Consider the following 24,057-nt stretch of genomic DNA (forward strand, 5'->3'; position numbering starts at 1 on the left):
ACAAGACACTGAACAGATCGAATTAATTCATCATAAAACTCAGTATTTCTGAAATTAGGTACTAGGATTTCTAAAAAGTTAAAGAATAGTTGAGATTTATCTGGCTCTTAATATTCATTCCAAACCTCATCCCGTATTCCGCTGGTTTTAGACGTGTTTAGTTCAGTGTACTTTCACATACCAGTGTTAATAGTGTTCTTCTGCTGCAGAGCTGTAAGATTGATATTAAGGGTAGAAAAGTGATTAAAATGATTTACTGGAGATCATCAGGCCAGTAGTAGATTAGGAAATAAAACAAGCAGGAAAAGGGTTTGGGGTTTTCAGTTTTGGTTTGTTTGTATTTTAAACCTGCTGTGTTCTGTTATTTCTGGGAAAAGATGCTTAAGAACCTTTAGCTTTCAGGGATTTCTAAGAACCTCATTTTGAGAGGTCCAAAACCACGCTGGCATTTCTTCTCAAAACTGGGAAAGGCAGGTAGAAAACTGTTGAGTTTGTTACGTTTAACTTCTGAATAAAAAAAAACAACCTGGACACAGTGTAAGCAAGGCTATTCCTAGCATGTCTCTTTACTCAGCTGCATTATTACAGGTGCTTGATCTATATACTGGACTGTAATCAAGTTGCAGTGTTAAAAAGTTGTGAAGCTAAACTATGATCAATTTTATGATCATTGTTTCCCTAGTAACTGGGCACAGGTGAGTACATTTTATAAAGTCAGGTATTGGCATTATTTGCCTAAGTATATTGCATTGTAGCTGTTTTAACTTTCTGCAAGTCAGTATATTTTATTCTGTCTTTTTTGAACTTTTTTTTCTACTTACATATCACTAAGGTAATGAATTTATAGGAATATCCATATGTGGAATAATGAAGTGCAGAAATGGAGATATATGTATAGACAGAGAGAGAGATAGATACAAAACAATGTTTAATTCATAAAATGTATCAGATTTGAATATAAAGGCATCTTTTAGATATGTTCCACTGTATGTGCACAATAATTCACACAAAGGTGTGTATTTTACCAAGTACTTAAGAGGTTCAGGTTCTCAAAAGCTTACATTTTAGCATTCTTTAATCCGAGATTTATACCTGGGCTTAATTTAATGTAGCTAGGTAATCCAGATACTTCAGTGGCATAGATTCCAGTATTTGAGGTGTCACAGGAACACCTTGTGGAACATAAAAAGGAAAAGAAGACTGAAAAGGATGAGAGGATCCATTTTAAAATAAATTTTAAATGTACTAGATTTAAAACTTTGACTAAGTTGAAGAAGAGGGGGAAATGGGAATAAGTGATCAAACTGAGAAGTACCTTTGATCTGTCAGCTGGTTAGCAGGAAAAAGCCTTCAAATAAATGGAGCTCTTTAAACAAAGCCTGTCCTTGAAATGTGTACATAAGAAACTTAGATTTGTTAGGGAGAAACAGCTGATAGTGATTTCTTCTGGGTTCATATTGGGAACTTTTTTTTGCCTTGGTATTATGCTGATAAGTAAGCTAAATTAAAAGTTTGTGGAATAAATCCCTGTATGAATGCTAGGGCTTTAAATGGCACACAGTACTACAAAGGTTCTAATGCTTTGTGTCTGTGAACTAACATTGTAGTCATCTTTGGAATACAGTAATGTAGATGTGTACTATGCTCCATTTGTTTTTGAGGAAATCATCCTGCAGTCATACCTGTTGTACAAAACAGTGAAACAAAGTCTGATCCACTACACTTTGTAGAAGAGAACCCTGGATAAGAAACTGTAGATGTTACTGAGCAGGTTTTGGTGCTTCCTTCTTGCCTGGCTTGAGGTCTTTCTAATCCCCTGTTAATGAAATCTGGAAGTGCTGTTTTACATATAAGTGCCAAAGTAATTGTTTTTTGCCTGACCTGTATGATATTTGTGTTGATGGCAGTCTTGGTAGTCATTTAAAAATTACTAAGTCTTTGAAAATAGTGTTCGTAAATATCACTATAACAAGAAGCAAATAAAACCATTCCATATTATTATTGTGGCTTTAAAGGAGTCATGGGTCCTGGAATTTTTGTCACTCACATTGTTATTAGCAAAATATTTCCAGAGTATTGGCTGTCAACTTTCTCATTAGACAGTATTAGACAAGTATTGAGTTTTTTCATTTTCTGCATCTTTTGGTATCAGTGCAACATTAATTACTATTAAATTTTTTCATTGCAGGATCTTTGTAGTTACACAGCTGCTTGTTTTAAATAACAGCTAGCAGCTGATGGAACAATTCTCAACTTTCAAGGGAGAGAAAGAAAGTGGCATAAACAATGCATCCTGATATTCATGTGAATTGTTTGTTTGTTAGGTTAAAAAAAAAAAAACAACACAGATCCAGAACATTTGCATTTTCTTAAATACATTTTAAATTAAAAATTTCTGAACTTGATAAGGTAGCTCTAAGTCTATGGCCTCAACTCTTCCCTCCTGCATAGTTTAGTTAAAACATTGAAATGCCTTCCAAGAATTTCCTTATGCAGCTTCATGGAAAAACAAAAGTTGAACTCTCGTATGAAGGGAAAGACAAGAAATGACTGCTGATTTGGAATGTTAGAGTGAGCCTGCTTGTAAATGTCCACTGGGCTTCCAAGGCCCTTGTGAGGAGAGCGTGGTGTGCCACGAGGGAGCTGTGCTGCAGCCTGCGCCCCAGGGCCTGCCCAATGCCCTAGGAAGGGGTTTGGGCTGCTGCACCTCCAGCTGCGCCCCAGCCCGTTCTCTCAGCTGCCAGTTCCCTGTTTGGATACAAATAACTCACTGCAGGGGAGGCTGAGGGTAAGAAGGAAAGAGAGAAAAGCAGATCCATTGTCTTTTTTTTCAGTTGATAGCAAGCACTTCCATCAAACGCTTAGATAACTCTGGTGCTGTAGAATGCCTTTCCTTTTACTGTTGGTCATAGCCACCCAGTCATATCTGGCTACACCACACGTGAAATGTTGGCCCCATTAAAAGGGAATGGAAGTTGACTTGCATCTGGACAACTACATGAAAAGTGTGTGTGGAAAGTGAACTTTACTTGATGAAAAAATGTATTTGCATATACATAAACATGTATCAAAGAACATATTTATGGAAGAAACTTGTAGAAGCTACATAGGAAAAAATAAAGGTAGTGGAAACAATTAACAAACTTAACTTTGGAATGAACCTTAATTTTTGCTGTACACTTGGATTATATATGAGTTGCAGTTGATTTTGAATCACTGTTGGTAGCATTGATTTAAATGTAGTGGACAAAAATTTTAAAGCATGAATAATTTAGTTTCTGTTGCCGTCAGAGGATTAACGTGCCTGTGCTGGATTCTGTGGACAAGTCAGTACACAATAATAAAAGGAAGTTAAATAATAAATAAAACATAAGTTGCACTTCAGTTACAAAATCCTTGTCTTTATGATGAGAATAGGATCTTCAGGCTATATTTAAAACTAGACCAGAAGTGGCTTTTTTATCTCAATCTTTTATTGCCTGTTTATTTTTGTCAGTTATTGCTGTTCAATGCTATGGGCTTTAGAGTGCTTTATCTTTCATTAAGAAAGTATAATACAGAAATATATTGGGGGAGATTGCAGAAAGCTGGCCTGGAATGCCAGTTTCCTCTTTGACTGATTGGTAACAAAAGGCCCCAAACTAGAGACTTTTAATTGCAGAGTTGCAAGTGACACTGATTGTAATTACTTTTTTCCAGTACTAGTATAGTTTAATTACAAATACTCAGTTCCGAAGATATATCTAAATACTTTTGCATCTTGTTTGTAAGTTAGATGCTTCCAGTTCAAGATTGTCTGTCAAATATTAATGTGTTCTAATGGAAATTGTTCACTCTGGAGACAGCCTTTTGCTTTTAAGGGTTTGGGTTTTTTAATGCTGAGTTTTTTAAATCATGCTCAGACTAAAGTTATAAGAAACGAGTAGGGATTTGGGGTTTTTTTCACTGAAACTGCAAAGATAACAGCTAAATTACGTAAGTTGGGGCTGTAGTATTTTCTAATTTCTCAGCATATGTTTAAACATAGTAATTAAGTGTTACCACTTAATTACACCAAAGTTAATAATTTTTTTAAGCTCCCTGGTGTTCCATCTTTATCTTACAGCTAGACTCATATAGTGCTCCTGCTTTCTGTCCAATCCTAACTTTGGTCTGATGGATGCCCCAGGCTTTGGGATTTAAGGTACTTTACTAACAAAATTGCAGTCCCTAGACAGGTGTACTGTATCTAGTGAGAAAGTGAGAGATTCTACCTCAAATTAAGCAAGCAGCCATGTATTGTGAAGAACATGCAAAATTACAGTGATGGTTTCAACTTGCTCTGCCCAGATGTCTGAGTACCTTTGGGTGGGGATTCATGAAATGGATAAATGCAGCAAGCATTGGAGTTTACCCCATCAGCTGAAGCACTATTATCAGTGATTGATACACGGCAGCACTACAGCTGCATGTACAGGCAGATGGTCTGTGGGCTGCAGTGCACATCAATTCACTGAGTTTTATTGCTGATGTGTAACACTTGTTGGATTGAGTCAGTCTAGCCAATTGTCTTAAACAAAACAATTGTTTTTGTTTAATCAGTTGTATTGGAGACTTCCTTAAAAGGGACATAACTAAAAGGGAATCTGTGTTCTATAACACTACTATATTAAAAGAAAGGCATTTCTGATTAGTAACATTTTCATTGCATTGCTAAGCCCATCAAATCTGTAACTTAAGAGTAGCGCAAATATATTTAGAGTGTTAAAAAAACCCACAAAACCAAAACACCCCAACCCTTCTGTGTTGGTGCAGTAGAACCCATTAGAATGGTATGGTTATCTGCATGGTTATTGCTGGAGCAAGAGTCTACTGGTCAGAGATTTGTTGGCACCCTTGTAGCACACATGCAGTAGTCTGTGTCTGTGGTTTTGCTGGGGAAAGGGGGAAATGCTGCCTGTAGTGCTGCCAGTTCTTGCTTCCTTTCTGTGTTCTGAAACAAGTGTTAAGGAAACTTTGTGATCATTCATTATTTCAACTGCATCATTCTGATAGAAAACCAGTTATCAATGATCCTCATTATGATGATATTTAAAAATTAAGTCTTAAGTGACTAAACAAAAGTTAGAAAGAAACAGAGAATTAAAAAAAAACCCAACCCTTATGTTGCAGTGGTTATGTCTTATTCACAGTACTTAAATACCTGTAACTGGCAGAAATACAACTTATTTTCCAAAGCTCACTCTGGAAAGAGAGTAGTGCTTGCCTGTTCCATCATTCTCTTTATACTTCTGTTCTTATTCAAATTCCAAGCATGTCAAACAACGTAAGGAACTTTAAAAAAAATGTGTTTGGATCCATGGCTTCTGCCACAACCATTGGCTTTTACTTTTTGAAGCTTCTAACATGGGAAAAAAATGAGGAAGACTGGCAATATTTTTCTAGGAGGAGCTTATTATTAGTCTTCTGAGAATTAGCATATGGCTTTTCTTCATGAGTATACAAGTGCTTTCCATGATATTGGAGCAATTTATGTGCACTCAAATTCTCAACAATTTATGTATAATTTCAAGTGACCAGTTTTGAGGAATGGAAAGGAACCTGACTCTTATGTGGTTATGTTTTTACCCCTGTTTTCAGGTGTCTGTTTCAGAGAGCTGTAACTGACTGGTAACACTGTGGTGGCTTTGAAAATTTTTAACGAGTCACAGAATTCATCTTAAACAGAAAGTCCAGAAAGCTTTACCTGAGATCCAGTACTGGGGGAAGGATGGTACTGGACAATTGGTTTAAGTTTTTAGAAAGACTATTCATGCCCCTGGATAGGAAATGCCAATTAATACTTTTAATTACTTAAAAGTTTTCTCTTTTCTGAACGTATTCAGCCGTCTTCATTAAGGTATGCATAGATCCAGGAACAAGTTGTGCACCCTACCATATCAATTAATGAAACTTATTCCTAAAAGTAATTGAGGTTCAACTCCTGAATGTACTTGCCAAATGTTTTTGTAAGGCAACTGATTCATAGAAAGCTTGGGCCTTGAGCTGAAGCACTGAAACTATGTAAACATTTTGTGCTATCCAGATGTCTTTAATAGCTTGATAAAAATTGATTATTCTTCACATGAATTTCACCTTAGTAGGGTTTTTTCTTAAACATATAACATATGTGGAATAGCCAGCAAATACAAATTTTATCAATCAGATACAGTTTGACATTTTTAACACTTTTTAAACGTTACAAATGCCTGTTTACCATATGGTGTAAGTGGGTGTGCAGGAAACTGCACTCTCATCAAGTCTGATATACTACTTTTCCATGATATGAGCATGAACATTTCCTTTTAGTAGCTCTTGCTGAAGGCAAGCCTTTGAAGAATGGGTGTGTAATTTTGGACTGTAACATTTACATTGCGTACTTCTGTAGGTGGTTATTTTAAAATCAATTAACCCTTTAGCTTTTCTTATTTTTATTTGACTTTATTAATAAAAGTTTGTTCTAGATTAATGCTGCAACATGTGAAAGAGGTAACAGAAAAGCAAAGTTTGTATTTTCTTTCCACTGGTCCACTAGCCAGTTCTTATTATTGTGGCCCCAAGTATCCTATTTCCTGTTTCTATTCTCCATCTGTAGAAAATGCTGCAGACTTTCAAGGGAATTCTACAATCTTTGAACTGAAATCCTGTGTGTCATTAAATTGAATTAGTCATCATAGTTTCTTGAGAGATAAGATCATTGTAATTTTCTGTGCCTTGAAGATACTGATCCCAAATGCTGTTCTGGCTTGTTTGCATACAATTAAGGTTTAATTCAGTTAAGCAGTCCCTCACTACTATCTTTTGCAGTACCTCAAATATACATTGGACCAGTGTTACTTAGAGCATGTAACTCACCACTCCACACAAACCAGCAGCTTCTGCTTGCTCTTTTCCCAGACAAAAGCTTCTGCTGCAGCAGCCACCTGAAACTAGAAGAGTACTCGATGATAACTGCTTTTCAAATGACAAGTTGAAGCATCATTTAAAGGTCAAAAGGGCACAGTTTTCCAAGAGAAAAGTGTTTGTACATAGATTCATAAATACTTAACATGTTGCCCCATCAAGATGCAACTTTTAACTAATTGCTACAAACTTGCATGTGCCTCTCTGAAGTGACTTGTTGATTTAGTCTCTTGCTTATCAGATAATCAGTAGCTTAATTTGTTTTAAAACAAAGTTTAGGTAAAAAAAAAAATTATCCATGTCCAAAACTTTTTTTAACTTCCATTTCTCAGTATTTAATGCCTGGCAACTTCTCTGAAAATAGCAATACCTTTTTCTTTCTTTCTTGGTATAAGCTATAGTAGCTACTCTTTAAGCAGTGTGTCTTAAACAGGGTCTGACATTTACGACATGCTTGTAATTCATGAAACTATATACTGTCACCAAGGGCAGTTCCAAAAAACAAAAAGCATGTGAGCTTCATGATAATAAATATTTTGGTTGTAGAGTAATCCTTAAAACTGCACAGGCTTTCTGCTGTTTTTGAAAAAATAATGTCTGTGTTAATATCCTCTTAAGCCCATGGCAGGACTAAGAAAATTCAAGTAAAAATGCATGTAAATCTACATCATGGCCAGGAGAATGGTTTGCAGCGCTACAGCTATCTCGCACCAGCACTCAGGAAGTCATGACTGTTCTGCCACCAGTCTTTTTCATATACAACCTGCATAATTCTGAGAAGGGCGAATTGAAGACAAGTAGAAATGCAAGTCCCGGTCTTCCTCCCACCATCTGCAGCCTAACACCCTGCAGTGGCTCCTCTGACCCTCTGTCAGCACGTCTGTGTTCCCCGCTGATAAAGCGTCCCCGTGCCAACGCAGCCTCCTGCCGGCCTGCCCCGGCCAGGGCCGCCCTGATTCACCAGCCCAGGGAGCGCCCGCGGCCTCCCACGGGAAAGAAACCACTCGGGCCGGCTGGAATGGAGTGCGGCACAGAGCCCTGTGGCCTCAGGCCAACACCACAAACTCCACTCTGAATACTTCTCATATATATATATATATATAAAATGTATATCAGACTTTATGCATAAGTCATTTCTTTCCACACCTTGCCCTTAATTTAAGCATCTCTGAAAGTCCTTCTCACCAAGTGTCAGAGTTTGAGAGCTGAACTATTTAGCTAAATGTACATACTGAAATGCAATCCACAAAGAAATGGGAAGTAGTTTTAACTCATTAAAAGTTATAAATCTTATGAGTTAACATTTTAACTCATTAAAGTTATATTTTTTCAATCAATTTTTTTTGTAAAATTTTTTATTAAGCGATTCTTATTTACTTATTCTTATTTACTAGAAAGGACTTATAAGGTCCTTTCTTTGTGTTTTATCACTCTCTGCTTAGTTTAAAAGAATCTTCTCTTATATGCAGCTTTTTTCAAGTGGAGGTGGTCTTATGCCAGTGACTGCAGGGGAGATTGATCTCAGTTGTTACTCACTTCAAAACTTCCTGAGCTGGGAAGTTTTTAGGAAGCTGGAGACTCTTGAATTTCTTATTAAAAGTACATCATTGCACAGATGTGTTCTAAAATAACTATTTTGTGTATGGTGTCAATGGCACTGTTTATCTACAGTATTTGAGACAAAGTAACTGCTGCTGGGATAGGAGTTCTTGTTAAGTGATCTTGTCAGTAATCTTTGGTGTTGAAGTTTCTTAATATTCAGCATGAGCTTTAATACTTGATTTTGTTCATTAAAGATTTTAAAATGTTTTTTTTTTTTTTTTTGGGCTTAGGAAGTAGATTCAGTTATTACTGCCTTTGCAATATTCTGCAATAGAATTAGGAGAAAAAGGAAGGACTTCAGGTTAAAAATATATTCAGATAAATTAAAGGGCACATGGGAACAAACAGCTCAGTATTTTAGGTATTTCAGCTCAACTGCATACAGATGTTATATATGTAGGTGATCTGCATAGTGGTAGCTCCTTCCCAACTGAGGAATTTTATATCTCTTTTATATTTTAGTTATATGAAGAAGTATATAACTTTCACTGTGTGACTGTTCAAGAGCTTTTTGGTAAAGAAATAAATAATGACTGGGATCCTTCCTTTTATATGTCTAATTGTACATTTGTTTATTCTGACATCTGTCTACATTATAAAACATCTATGTACAACTGATTAGAGGCATACAAACTACTCTCATTTTTTCTAATTAGATTTTTTTTATTTACTGCATACTAATAAATAATATCTGGTACAGCTCATATTGTATATCATACATACAGTCCAATATATAGTGTAATTAATCAAATGTGACATTATAAACTGCTTTTCTTCAATACAGTTATTTGAACTCACAAGCTTTGCTTTCTAACATCTGCCACTCAAAAGTTGCTTTACTGTATGAAATATGTTTGGGTTTTTTCCAGATTGTCACAAACATCTCCACTTTTCAAGACTACTCAGACAAGCCCAATGTACACACAGTTCCTGACCACATTACTGAAAGAACTGCATTTCAAAAATGAAGATCTGGAAAGTTTAACAAGAATATTTAGAATGGACTGACAAGTTGAATGGTCAGTCAACTTCAAGCTACTTTGTGTGTCTTAAAACCAAGCTGGTTAACCACAGGTTTAATTTTCAGCATTTTGTAAGTATGTACAGTAACTACAGATTGTATCAGCTGGAGCAGAAAATGTGTGAAGCACATTTTAAAGTAAAGAAATATGTATGGTATGGAAATGAGTGTCATCATTTTGTCACTTACAGTAAATGCCAGCTGCTTACTTGTCACACTTATCTTTTGATAATGTATGATTGGTTTACTGGAATTTTGAGGAATTTTTACTAACAGTTTATTAAAAAAATAAAATTCTGTGTGGCTGCAATGGCTAAGACTCATCAGGTGTTTTTTAATTATTACAATGAAATTGTTGTGTTCTGTTTTTGTGATATAAAATTGAGTTAAGAGCCACGGGTTTTTTTGCATAATGTTGAGATTACGTTTTTCATTCCAAGTAGGCCAAAAAATTTAAGAGCAAATACCTTATGTTGATCATACTGAACTGATTTAATGAATATAGCATTATAGTATCATTACTGATCTCACTCCTTTGTTCCCCACAGAATAACATTATCATCTTAGCATCTCCTGCTACCTGAAATAGTTGCACAGAGAACAAAAGAACACCTTCAGTTATTTGAGCTTTTTAAAATGAAAAATGAAAATTAGTATGAATTGTAGTACTTGCATTTCTGCTTTTTCATTTCCTTCCTATGGGTAAGAATTTTGCAGTCTTGTGAAGAAGCTGACTAACCGCAGTTGTTCAAGGTATGAAGACAAGTTAAAATATGGATCATTTGAAAAATATTTAAAAGCAGTAGAAAAGAATTTGGATTGGTTTGGTCTTTCTTGGTTTGGAAACTTTCAGTCAAAGTTTGTCTACAGGGATCAGGGAAAGAGGGAAAAAAGCATGTGAGCCTCGGACGGTAAAAGCAGTGCTGCTGACATTTTTCCAGTTGCCCTCGTGCTTGGAGCACGAATCTTTAAGAATGATGACTACAGTACACAAATATGTCTGATTCATAGCCTGTTTGTCTTGCAATTTCTAAGAAAAGGTCTTTGAACTTGTATAAAAGTTATTTTTAAACAGACTCTAGTTGTTACTAATTTGGACTTTTTAAATATATTTTAATAACTAAAAATATTTTGCTTTCAGTAGTCATTTCATTTCAGAGAGTTGTGTTATTTAGGCTGAGTATGTTTGGAATAGCTTCTTTCACTAACTGATTATAAATTGCACTTTAAAACTAGTCCACTAGTAATTCTTAATGATTCCATAATAGGTTTTATTGCATAGTTCTCAGATCATAGGAGACTGTATTTTGAGAGACTTGAGAAGAAAGTTGTAACTGACAGTGCTTAGTCTGCAGCAAATGCCAGCTCTAGGTAAGGCTGAGGCAAGCCTTGCCAGGGCTGCTACACATTTGCTCCATTTAAAAAGCCAAAGTTTATTCCTTTGGTTTGCTTCTGTAATTGGACACCAGAAAGGAACTCTACGCTTAAGTAGTTTACTGCTGTGTAGTTTCTTCATGATAATCAGAGTAAATATGTGTAGATTACCCCCGACACACAGAAGCTCATGCAGCTTTGCCATGGAAGGTTCACTGAGCAGTAAACTTTATTTAGGCAATGCTTGACTTTTCCAAACTTACATTGTAATGGAAAGTTACGTTCAGTGTAAGTTGTAAAAGCAACAGTTTAGAATTAGGATAACCTTGAAAGCAGAGTTTCAGCTATACATTTTTTTAAGTATGCAGTAAGGGGGAAAATGCCTAATCTCATTACGATTAGGGTGTGTCTGACACAAAATTTATAAGAATTACTGGATAAATGTTACATTGGTTTTGTACCATAATGGAAAAAATTTACTTGAAGCATATGGAGAGAAGGGTCAAGACCTCACCAAAAGATAAATTTCTATAGAAGACTTGAGTATGGTACTCATAGGTATGATACTCTGAGCAGAACTTAAACCTTTAATTTATATCTATTCACTTCTGATTTTGGAAGTTGACTAAATTTCTGTTTTTAGCTAGTAGATTCTGAGCAAGCCATTATCCTGTTCCGTGCATGTTTACCTTGGGGCACAAAGATTACCCCATAACAGTTCTGCCATACAGAGTACACCTAGAAGGCATTGCAAGTGTACATCATACCAGGAATGTGACTGTGTTTCATCAGGTTTGATGGCTCTCATTTGGAAAGTTTTTACACTTCCTGTCAGTTTAGTGGTGTGATTTCTTTTGTAGTTATTTTTAGGCTTGGTCTTCAGCACCTACTGTGTAGGAAATGTATAATCTTGTAATAAGAATGAATAGGTTACAGGCTGAAAGACCTCTCTGTCAGGGTTCACTGTAACTGCTTTTACAGTCTGCCTACTGTCAGCAGCTCAAAAAAGTAAGCTTTCAGGATTTTTGCATCTCTTCTTACACTGCTGTGTAGTAAGCTCCCTGATTCTTTTCCTTACCCTACAAGAACAAAATAACATTTCTCCATCCATGAGGAAGAACATTCTGTAGTATGCTGGGATATTCTTCACTTGATCATTGGAGATGATTTCATCTCCATTAGATATAACACACATGTAAATAAATGCAGAAAGTATACGTATATACCCAAGACTTTTGAATAGCAGAGAGGCTATAGACTCATCCCAAAAGGATCTTTCAATACTGTCAGCCTTAACTGTGTACAAAAAATCACAACTCAAATACCAAAAATTCAGTTCATTTATGTAGTTTTCTTATGAGCATGCTTTGTAACAGCCTAACTGCTTAGAAGTGGTCAAATCTAGATATCATTTTTTGTCTTAAAGCAAATTTCTGTCACAACTATCTGCCCTTCAGAAGATGTCACTCTTTCTTAACACTGCTGGTTTTTGGTGTTGTTCTGCCCCTTCTCATTTTGCTTATGTTGGCAGACAGTTTGTTTCCTTGTGGCCTTGTTTCTGTGCTTACTGTTTTTCCTTCTGTGTAAGTTAAACAGATGAAAGCAGTTGACATTTGGGTCAGTGGTGGTTTCAGCCTTATCTCAGATACACTAAATTGTAGTGACTGACTTCTGAGCTGCAGATGTGGAGAGACATCATGGATCTGGGGTTTAGGGTAAATGGGACAGAAGCCTCTATTTCTGAATGGCTCTGTCAAAGGGGCATGAACTTGGCAAAGCCATTAGCACCTTAGATGATAAGGATAATGAAGTCTCAGAAGTCCACTGCCATAACCATGTAAAGCATCCAGCACTGTCTGGTCCATGGCCAGCAGTTGGAGTAGGATGTGTTTCTTAATAGCAGGGAGGGCGAGAAGGAAACCAGACTTAAATGGTGATTTTTTTCCCCCCCTGACATATATAATTGATTTAGTAAAGAATAGAAGAACAGCTTAGTTTAAAGCTTGAAGCAAAGCTTGCTTCATGCTGTTGCAGCCGCTGTGCCTCAAAGGAAGAATGTGTGATACATACCTGCATGTCACAGAATGGATTTCTTACCAAGTTTTCCTTAGCTGTAATGAAATAATCTCAGGAAGAGAACAAGCACATACACAGAGTCACATTTTCTCAACATTATTCAAAGCAGTCTTTATGCTGGCCAAAGAGGCTGATGGAAAGACTTTTTGTGTCTATTCTCGCACCAAAGTTCAGTTCACAGTCTGGTAAATGCTCTCAGTGTAAGCACTGCTCTCTGTAATACTGAATTTCCTAGCACAGAGACCTTCACTGCTGCCATTTGATTGTTTCTGCCCATAGACCATGCTTAGTGATGTTTCTTGGATTTTGGAGAGAAAAAGAGGAATCAGAGTGGTTCATGTGATGTTCACCATTTCAGGAAAGCTGAAAAGTCATAAAGTTACCCATACACGTTCAGGTTTTTGAAGAGATTACCTTGAATCTGTAAAGTACCAAATCAAGCTAGATACTTGCAAAATCCTACATTAAAACAAGCAGAAGAGAGCTTGATGTATTTAATTGAAAACTATCACAACAAAAAAGGTCCTCAGCATAACTGACAGGGCTGTGCTGCTGTCCAAACCCAGGGCTGGAAATTTAGATCCACCCTGTCGTTCAAAGGGAGATGCAGGGAGCAACAAGGTGCTGGTACTGGGGCTTCACAGGCTGTGTCCACACAACACATACAAGATTCACCTGTATTTTCACTCTTCAGTCTCAGTGAGTAGCTTAAAAGTGAGACATCTGTTGTGGTTTTAGGGGGGAAATAACGGTTTTGTGAATCTTCATGTTCCATTCCCTACCCTTCTTCCCCTAGTTTGAGAGAACCTGGTCTCAACAAAGTGCAAGAGGGGATGAGGAGCTCAGCTGGACATGTCTCTTTTAACTGCTGAGAAAAAAGGACTAGCACATCAGAGAGAAGGAAAAGGAAGAGAGAAGGGGAAAGCAATACTCATACCATCTAAATTTAGGCATCCAAACTTAGGTACCTGCCTGTCTTCATTTGCTTCAGAGAGAATTGATGCTCTTAAATTTAGGGTCTCCAAATCTTACCTTAGTGCATTTATGAAATGGATTGTGGTAATGCCTCTGCTCCTGTTCCCTCATGGGGGAAAGAAAGCAGAAAATTCAACTGAGAATGCTGACACAGTAGACTGGCTCTCCCTGGAGTAATTTGTAGTTGAGTGTGGCACAAAACTGAATGGGGACCTGCCCCTGCACAGTGGGAAGTTTCTAAGCAAGCTGATCCTATTATTCACTTATTTTGATGGCTACTACTTCACACAATTTTTTTTTTAACCTATAAGAGTTAACACCAAAAGAATTCAAGTGAGTGGCAGTCTTTAAGGAAAGCAAAATAATGCCCCTATGTTGAAATTAGGTCACACTCTAGTTCAAGAGTTTGCCTCTAAGTTTTCCATACTTATTGTTAATTTGTGCAATTGCATGTGAACGCACAGTACTGTGGGTGGGATTTAGCTTGATCTCGCTGGGACAGCAGGTAATGCTGAACTGTCATTTCCAGTGAGCATTAAATATTGAAAACACAGACTCAGCCTCTCCTTTTGGCAAGTCTTAAGTTTCCATTGGAAGCAGATGGTATACAAGGTAGGGCTAGGCATCTCACTATAAAGACCTCCTGTTTCTCAACTGTGTATCTCTACCACCTGACAGCCAGTCCTCCTCTGATTAGTGTCAAAGGAAGTGGGTGTGCCTTCCATTAGCAAAGGCGGAAAGTAATATTGGTGGAGACTTTTCCTCTTGTGAGCTTTCTTTTTGTGACTCTTCATCTTAGAAACACTTCTCTGCACAGAGTGGACAGTACTTTGGGAGGTGGGCTGCCTGAAAGATGCTGCAGAACGTGAGCGGTGGCATTTGTGGTGCTGCACAGGATTTGGTGGGGGGGATGTGTGTGGGAAACGCGTATCTTCAGGTGGCTCTCATTTAGCGTCCCTCATTTAGGCTCTGGTTTCAAAAAGCCAGGGAAAGCAGACGAGCCTCTGAGCAATGTATGGACACGTGTGATAAAGTCATTCCCCCTGAGCTGCTTGTAGCTGTAGAGCAAAGTGCAAGCTGGAGTTCTGAAGAAAATAGATAAACTTTGCTATGAGAATTGAATGTGTAGACTAAACTCCTAGACTTGGTAAGGCTAATCAATCAGAACAGTGCAGTAAGTGTGGCCCCTGTATGCTGCAGCTGTCCCCCTCTTTGTTGACTATCCTGCAGTTGTCTCAAGACAAGAGCTCCAAAGAGCCCCTCTCCAACAAACAGGCCAGAGCAGAACCACAGGCTGTAAGGCAGTTACCTCTTGCCACTCGGCAAAGTCCCTGCTTGGAAGTCAGTCCTCAGGACAGTGCAGTGGCCTGTTCTTTAAAGGCAAACTCTTCAGTACATTTTTGCACACTGTGATTACCTGTGGGAGGTGCATGCAAGGATCAGAGCACAAAGCCACTGGGGCTACTGGCTGGTACATCCTGCTTCATCAAATCAATGCCATTTCTGGCACTTTTTACCTTCTTAAATTTTATGGCATATGTAGCTGAATTGAACGCTTAGAGGACAGCAGCAGCTTCCTGGGGAGTCCTGCAGTTAGGTTAGAATTAGTCATCACTACAGAGAGCTTGAAGGACTTTGGATACAGCTTTAATAAGCTGCAAACACTAGATCAGGATTTACATCATAAATCTTGCCTTTTTGCTCTACTCAAAGAGGAGTGTCTACAAATCAGGTTAATATAATTTAACAGTATAGTAGTTAAGCAACAAAAAGGACCATAATTGGTAGTATTATCTAAGAAGCCACAGCAATCCTGCTTACAGCTGTCAGCTAAGATCTGACTCATCTAAGGTATTTTATAGCAACCATATGTTAGGCACGTCTATCTCACCTATTATGCAGAAAAATGATAACGTTTCCTAATCAGGATTTGCCACTAAGCAGGATTTTCCGTAAGCACCTCAGGACTGCAAGTGCTATCCACAGTCAGGAGAAAACCTTTTGCAGACACTTGTTAATTTAATAAATAGAATAAATGGTTGCAAATCTGTGGCTAGTACTGATTTAGCAAGGCTGGCTGTAGTTCAAAGTGTAGGTACATTACTTCGGCAGTTGAAATGGTAAATATCATTTTAGCACAGAATTCATGAAGATAATTACTAAGTTTTGCAATTCTTGTTCAAAAGTTTCAGATTGAGGACATGGTCTCAAAGCATATGATCCATCAAAAATACTTTGCTGAGACGTATTGGTGTAATATCTTTACCTGCATAGCCAGAAAAGAGAGAGTGAATTCACATTAGTACAGGAGAGAAAGATTAAAAAATAGCTTTTAAAATACTATGGTCCTTTGGTAACAATGTGGGTGGTTAAGCTAGAATAATAATTGCACTTTAACAAAGGCAGATACTGTTGAAAACCCCAATGGCTGCTGATTTTTGAACAAGTTTTAGATCAAGTTCACTGTTACACAGAAACCTGCATAAGCCTGCACCCCTCTGCAGTTCAACGTGACTCCTTCTTGCACAAAGGCTGGTTAAATGTCCATCGAACTTAATTATTCCCAAGCAGTCTTGGGAATACAGGGGATAAAGCTGCAATCCCAACATTTCTTTCTGCTCTCAAAAGGGCAGGGTAGTTTTACTGCTTAAAAGCTTTTTTGAGTACAGAAGAGTACTTTTTTTTTCCCCTGAACTATGGGCTCTCAGCAAAGCTAAAAAAAAAAATAGATATTTTTGCTGTTTAAGATCCTTAGCTTGTTATAAAATTTCACAACTAGAAATGCAGCTAAAGTGTTGTTCCTTATTAAGATAATGAAGAGCATTTGAAAACTTGAAAAATAAGTGATTTTACAGATACTACATTAGCCCTCTACAGCTCTGGGTCATATATATGTCATCTCTGCTAAGTATTCATTTCTAAGATCCTCCCAAGCTCTGCTTTTTTGTTCTCTGAACATCTGATGCTTCTTGTTATTCTTCTATAACCACAGATGTACCCTCTTCAAAAAACTCACAATCTCACAGTGCAAAACTGACAAGCTGAGTGTTAAACCACACACCCCAAGCCGCCCTGAAGAAAAACAGAATCACGCTTGAAGCAAAACAGAATAAATCACACAAATTGTTTCCAAAGAATGAGTCCGAAACATTGCAAACCGTGCACAGGCATTGTTTCCTAAGAATGCAAATGCGATTTTTATGCTCACTCTATGAGCGGAGACTGATCTCCAAAAGAAGAGATTAATGTGAACAACTTTTTATTTCCTTAAGTTTTCTCTCTGAGCTGAACCGGAGCCTTGCCGTGGGAGCGAGCTGGGTCTCCTTTGTGCCGAAAAGCAGCATGGGTGTGTTGCTGTGCTGGCTGAGTTACACGGGGCGAGCGAGGCCTGTGTAACGTGCGGTTTGTGCGGCGCGGAGCCGCTCTGCACCGCGGCTGAGGCTGCCGGGAGCGCAGCGAGAGCTCCTCGGGCTCAGGGCCCTGCGCGACGCGAGCGCTCCGGGCACGGCGCGGCGAAGCCGCTTGTCCGGCTCTCCGTGGCCAGGCTGTAGCAGGACCACACAGCTCTGTCAGCTGTAGTGCCTCTGCAAGCCATCCCTTCTCCCGTGGCCAGGGCCGATGTGGGACGAGATTAAGTCCGCAGTGCTGTAGTGCTAAGGCATCAAATACGTATAATTTGGCTTGGCAGTAATGCCATAACTTATCTAAAAGGTTTTATGATACTGTCCTGCAAAGAATGAAGGGATCATTTTCACGCTCAAATACTCAAGACCTGCTGTCTGTTTTCTTAAACTGTCAAGCACACATCACACTTTACAGCATGTTCTCTCCTTCTCCCTACAGTTAAAAATTTGTCACAGCATTAAAAAAAATGTAAAAGTGTAGCTACAAACATTTACCTATCTGCCTTGAAGGCTCTGTCAGTATCTAACTGTAAGTAGTGCTGTTGTCTAGACTTCACTGAAGAGTCTTTTTTTTTCTAATCTGGTGATTCAAAGGTGAAACACTGACCTCCAGTTCTGGTACTTGACTGATCTGTGTAGGAGTAATGCTGGATTCTGGGTTACATCATTTATATCTTAAGGGTTTGAGCCAAAAGTTGGATTTCTTTTTTTCCTAGTTCATCTCTATCTGATAACCTTGAATACAAGATAGATGACGCCTGAAGCAAAGCTGATAAAGTCACCACTGCTAAGAAGCAGGAGGGAGGGGGGCATGGAAGCACAACAGCATAGATACATATCTTCACATCCTTATTTCCTTTACAAATGGAGGAAGGAAGTTCCCTGCAGGTTAGCTGAAGAGTATCCGCTCTTACCATCTAAGTACAATTTCTAAGAGCCACAGGCTCTTAAAAATACTGAATTCAGAACTTCACAGATAATTCACTCCATAAATAATACTCTGTACGTTTTGCTTCTGAAAAACTTCTACTAAAAATTCACAACTGGGTATAAAGCCAGAGTTACGGACACTCACCCCACCCTGTTTCATATCTCTACTCTGTTTCGCTCTGTTTCTGTCCCCTCTTCTTCCAAATCCTTCCTGTTCTTCCCATCCCAGCGCATGGCCATTCCTTTCTGCCGTGCCACTTCACTAATTCCAGCAGTTAGCACGCATCCTCCTGCCTGCTCCCTGTGTGTCGCTGTAAAGATCCCACCCAACAGTCATCTTCCCCAGCAGGAGACCCCTGGGCTTCCCGTCCCTCCTGCTGGCTCCCCGCACCCAGGAAGGGATGGCTCTGTGCAGCCTTGTGCTTCCCACTCCCATGCGCACACGGACTCGCTGAGGGGAGCCTGCTGCAGGGCTCCTTCCCCCAGCACAGGACAGCAAGCGACTCGCTGTCCCCTTGATCCTCCAAAGTGTGGCCTTGGTTTGGTGCCCGTGTCCACAGGTGCTGCTCTGCAGCTGGGAGGGCCCCATGGGCCACGTGAGCTGTGCACAGACAAAAGTACTCATATACAGAATCTTACAACAGCACCTATAGATTATTATGAAAGCTGTCTCTAAAACAGGCATGAATCACCCAACAGCTACAGCAGTACTCCTGTGCAGAGATGATTACGAATTTTTATGCAACTTCTTTAATCAGAAGAGACATACTTGGTTGAAAATGAAACCTCTGCAGGAAAAGGTTGGTTTTGATTAATTTCTCAACTTGAAAAAGTGTCCAAATTGTCAGTGTGTTTCACTTTGACATTTCTAAACATACAGAGAAGGAAAGAAAGAAAAAAGAAGAAAATCAAGTTTCATGTCACTTTTCATTTTAAGACAGGTTAAATTTCATTATTTGATCAACTGGTGCAGTAACAGCCTTGTTCAGAATTTCTTGCTCTATAAGAATCCCTATATAACAGCCCCTGTATACCTATAGGCTGGTACCTATAAAGGCCATTACCTTTCATAATGCAACCTCAGGGAAGATTTTTTTACTAAAAAAAAGAGATGCATTCCTACTTTTAATTAATTGTTGTAAGAAGTTGTTTGGTTTCAGAACTTTGACCAGGATTACAAATTCACCACTGAAGATGGATCAAACTGATCAGTGACTTCACAGGATCATGGTTATTTTTATTTGCTGATTTTTTTTTTGTTTTGTCTTATTTTTATTTGCTGATATTTTTTTTGTTTGAGCTAATGGTCTCCTTGTGGAATGTTTACATGCATTGAGATGCATGTCTCCTTTAGAATGATTATCAACTGGCAGTTTGATCATCAATTTTTCAAAGATGCTAAACTCCTTTTCACAGAAAAAGAAAGTGAAAGGGGAGCAGAGTGACTCATCCAGACACATGGACTATGTCACCTGCAGAACCAGAGAACTCTTAGCTCCTGGTATCCACACTCATGGCCTGGACATTAACACAGCTTGTACCAAAACTGATAGCAGGCATCCCACCATGTTGCAAAGGAACATCCCCTTCTGGTGGAACATGCATTTGAAATTCAAAATATGTTTGCTTGCTTTTTGGCAGTACATGCTGTAATGCCTCCCTTACTCTTTTGCCTAACCCTACACAGAGCTGAAGAAAAAGAAAAGTCCATTGATCATATTTTTCCATATCAGTTGCTTTGCATTGATGTTGCTGATACTGTAAACTTGGCTGCACACCAAACAGAAATGTTACAGCTGAACTGGGTCAGATTTTCATAAGTAATCACCACCAGATTTGGGTCATATCTGTAGATACTGCCACTGCAACCTTTAGACTCAGTTCTGAACATGGTTAAGCACGTTGAGGCCAAGCACTTTGAAATGAGAGACTAAAAGCACACAATTTGCTCTGGCCTCAAAAGTGAATGCTGAGCTCTTTGAGGAATCTGGACCACTCCATCCATCTTCTCTATTTATAACCATTCTGCCCATCAAAGGAGACAAGGCTACAGATGTAAGGGGAGCTGATGGCTGGGACAGACCTACACCGCAGATGTTTGAGATCTTGAGATCCTCTAGTTCAGAGCTGCACATTGAGGCCACCTAACAGTAAATGGCTCTCAGGGAGAAGATAATGTGGCCACTGAGGAAAAATGGACTGTTCTAAGCTATTCAAGAAATAAAGCAGAATGGGCTATACAAAATAATGTTACTTTTTAAGAGTCTTGCAAAATCAAATTGTGTTTGAAAGCAGCAGTGAACTTCAGTGTGTTTGTAGTAGTAAAAGGTAAAAGAGGATATGAGGATCCAAGGAAGTCTAAGCCAACTACTAGTACAACCCAGTAGTCCTGGTTATTAGGAATGACAAAGCAAGAAATAAATTCATGGGGATTGGGTGTGGGTGGAAGGTGTTATTACAAATTAGTAAGATTGCAAATCCTGAGTTTCTTCTACCAAGCATTCTTACTAAAAACCCTTCTGTTAGGGAGAACAAAAATAAAAGGGATGCGTATTAAGTGTATGAAAGACCAGCTTGAATGACGGAATCTCAGAGTGGAATCCAGTAGTAAATGGGGCTGACTATGAGCAAAGATTGTAAATAGTTCTTCATTCACGGTGGGTTGGTTTGGGGCAGCTGTTGGAAGTAATTTTTTTAAATCCAAGCCATCTGTGCAGAGGCGCTTTTCATGCAATGAATTCCATCAGCACAACAGGCGAGGTACCTACAGTGTGTCTGTGACAGTAAACCAACAGCTGGTACTGAACTTGCCTGGGATTAGCACTTGTTCAGAGAGAGGGGCAAGGAAGGGCCAGCACCAGGTGCCGTGTGGAAACTTCAGCAGTGGTTTAGTGAAGAAAAGCAGGATGTCAACAGAGGTTTGACACAGGGGGGAGATGAGCTAATAGTGAGGAGAAAGGGTGTGGGGAAGAAGCTGTCATGTTAAAAATCTGTGCCAGTAGAGAATTGGCAGATAACATTAGAGCACGTGGAGCCATAGGGTGATAAGGAGGGTAGGTCAGTGTTGCAGAGTGATCTGATTCATACAGTCAGAAAATGTGTTTTAATACAACCAAATGCAAGAGTACCCATCTGGGAAAAAAGAAAAATCTCCTGTGGCAGGGTGAGAATCTGCTTCTGAAATCAATTACGAATACAAGGTATGAAGTCAGGCTGGATAACTGAATGCTCAGCACAAAACTGTAATTACATTTTTAGCATCTGCATCTATGTATCCATGTTGTGTACTGCTTATCAGTGTACAGACATTTCTTTAAGTTCAGTAATAATTATAAATAGGAGAACCACCACAAAATCTGCACAAGCCTCACAGACCTGTGAAACCATTGCAGACCCAAACCATGTTGCAGATGGTGAAACACAGCGTTGTGTGGGAGTTAACTATTTCACATTAACGTTATTCAATCACAGTGGCCCATTTTCACACAGCTTGCTCAACTTCAGAAAGTTTGCACAAAGGTTAAGGTTTGACATTTCGAGACAGAATGGCTTAGTCTTCTATCCTCTAGTGAGAACTACAATAAATAATCAATAATAGAAGGGAAACAGACTCTTACTGCATCCCTTTCTAGGGTGAAAGCACTGAAAACATGTTTTTTTGACACAAATGCTTATTCTGAGGTCTTCATTACCAGGATTTCCAGCAAAATAGCCATAGGCAAAAAAGCACTCAATCTGACTGTTACATTAGGCTTCCTGAAACCCCATGTAGGGTGCAGTTCTGAGTGAAGCCACAAGAAAATGTTCTTACACTTCTAAATGGACTAACAGAATTATATTTCCATCAATATATAAGGTTGTGATGAGGTCCTGCTTAAGGGGTAGTCCTGTAGCGTGTTAGAATCGATTTTTTTATAACCAGTGTGATTTCTGTTAGTTTATGCAAAGCATGACTCTAAGAATGAAACAGATTGAGATGGGGCATAACATCCTGTCACAGCAGCATAATTCATGACTGCACTCACAAATCACTTTTCTCTGTAGATTTAGGTACTAGTTCAGAAATTACTTCTAGAAAGCAATACTCTCTCTCAACCACTCAGTTCTACATATCTCTAATTAAGTGTTTAGGTAATTACTGCTGCACATCTGTTATTTCTGCAGTAGTGGGTAAATACAGCACAATATTTTCAGTGTTATTACTGTATCTGTAGGTGTTGGCCCACTTCTTAATCAAAACCTGCCCTTTGAACTGTGGCACTTGTTGTTTTGAGGCTGTGGGAGGAGGAGGACTCTGGAGGTTATCTGACTGCTCTCACCTGTGTCTCCTGGATGCAAGGAACCAAAGTAAGGGAATTAAGGGAATTTAGCTGCAGAGCCCCTGAAAGTCTCCACCAAACCTGCATGAATTGTGTGTTCACAGCTTGCAGTAGGAGTTGCAGGTTGGACAGAGGTAAAACTCCAATACTAAACCCAAGACGTTTGCTACAGGCTTAATCTCAATATCCCAGAGCAATGAAAGGGCAGCAGAGGCACCAAACTGATAGCCATCACCAACATGGCAGGAGTCAGAAGACTTCTGGTCTGTGTGCCAGCCCCAAGTCAGTAGCTGAAGCCGGCTGCACAGCAATTCCCTGGTACATAGCTGAGCCACTGCTTTGCTCAAGCAAACCCAGTGATGTCATCCAGGCACCACTCACAGGCACGCAGGTACAAGCACGAGGTAGAGGTAATTGGCAGGGTCATTAAGGAATGTCCATATTCCCTTGTTTGCCCAGGTATAGGTCTCATTTCCTTGTCACACACTTGAGGTGAAGAGACAAAAGTGCCCATCTCAGAACAGCAGCTTGAGAGGGATGGACTCTTTCAGGTGCTTCTTGCCCCCTTGGGAAAAAGCAGTTTTGCAGGTGCCCAGCAAACAGAAGTGTGGAGAAGGGAAGATGTCCCACCCAAGGTGCCATGAGAGGGAACTGCAGCTTCCTAAGGAGGAGGGCACAAAGCAAGAGTGACATTTGCCCAACATCTCATTCTCAAAGATGGCTGAACTACAGGGACTGTCTGTAAACCCAAGCAAACAGCAACATAACAGGTCAAGCACTGACATAAGAGACTTCAACCTATTTTGTTGACAGTTACAGGCAAATGAAGGCAGGGACCACAGCACCAACTTTTACGCAACATTTGAACACGGTGTTTCCCATATGCTCATAACATACAGCAATCACCATGAACAAGTTCTGTTAGGTCATAATGACTGCTCAGTCACCCAAAATCTAAAAAAAAAAAAAAACCAAAAAACCAAGCAAACAAAAAAAGCACTAAGCAATTCTGCTTTTTAAATGCAACAAAAGGATTAAAAAAGAGGAATTTGAAATAAATACCTGCTACAAAATAGGAGAGGACTTGTCAAACCCTGCTTTGTGTGTTCTGCTAGTTGGAGCAACCCACTGCAAGGAGGCTTCTGTCACACAATAACCTCCCCTCTCCACTAAGGCTGGGTTCTGACCAGGAATGTGTTCATCTTTCACCCCTGGTTTCTGAGGATTTACTGTTTTGTTACAACACTGGATATGTCACTTCCAGTTTAATGCAATACATTTCAGGCTGACCACAATCAGGTGTGCAGCTATTTTGCGTGAGTTCTTTCTCCAGGAAGTTTTAAGAGTAGCCCTTAGTGTTATGTTAGTCCCTCGCCTCGAGGAAGAACAAAGTGAAAAACAGATGCTGCCATAAGCACAAAGACCAAATGTGCTG

General features: G+C 39.1%; 1 protein-coding gene across 1 annotated transcript in view; it reads left to right on the forward strand.

Annotated features, from left to right (window-relative positions):
* The window catches only part of RPAP2 (RNA polymerase II associated protein 2), a 33,195-nt gene extending 23,341 nt beyond the window's left edge, over window positions 1–9,854 (forward strand). Inside the window, exon 11 of the mRNA XM_041421686.1 lies at window positions 9,393–9,854. Coding sequence (XP_041277620.1) covers window positions 9,393–9,531 — 139 coding nt within the window. The 3' untranslated portion in view covers window positions 9,532–9,854. The remainder of the gene's footprint in view (window positions 1–9,392) is intronic.
* Window positions 9,855–24,057: the final 14,203 nt, after the last annotated feature.

This window comes from Onychostruthus taczanowskii, unplaced genomic scaffold (assembly GCF_017590055.1).
Source record: "Onychostruthus taczanowskii isolate IOZ18803 unplaced genomic scaffold, ASM1759005v1 scaffold7, whole genome shotgun sequence".
NCBI lineage: Eukaryota > Metazoa > Chordata > Aves > Passeriformes > Passeridae > Onychostruthus > Onychostruthus taczanowskii.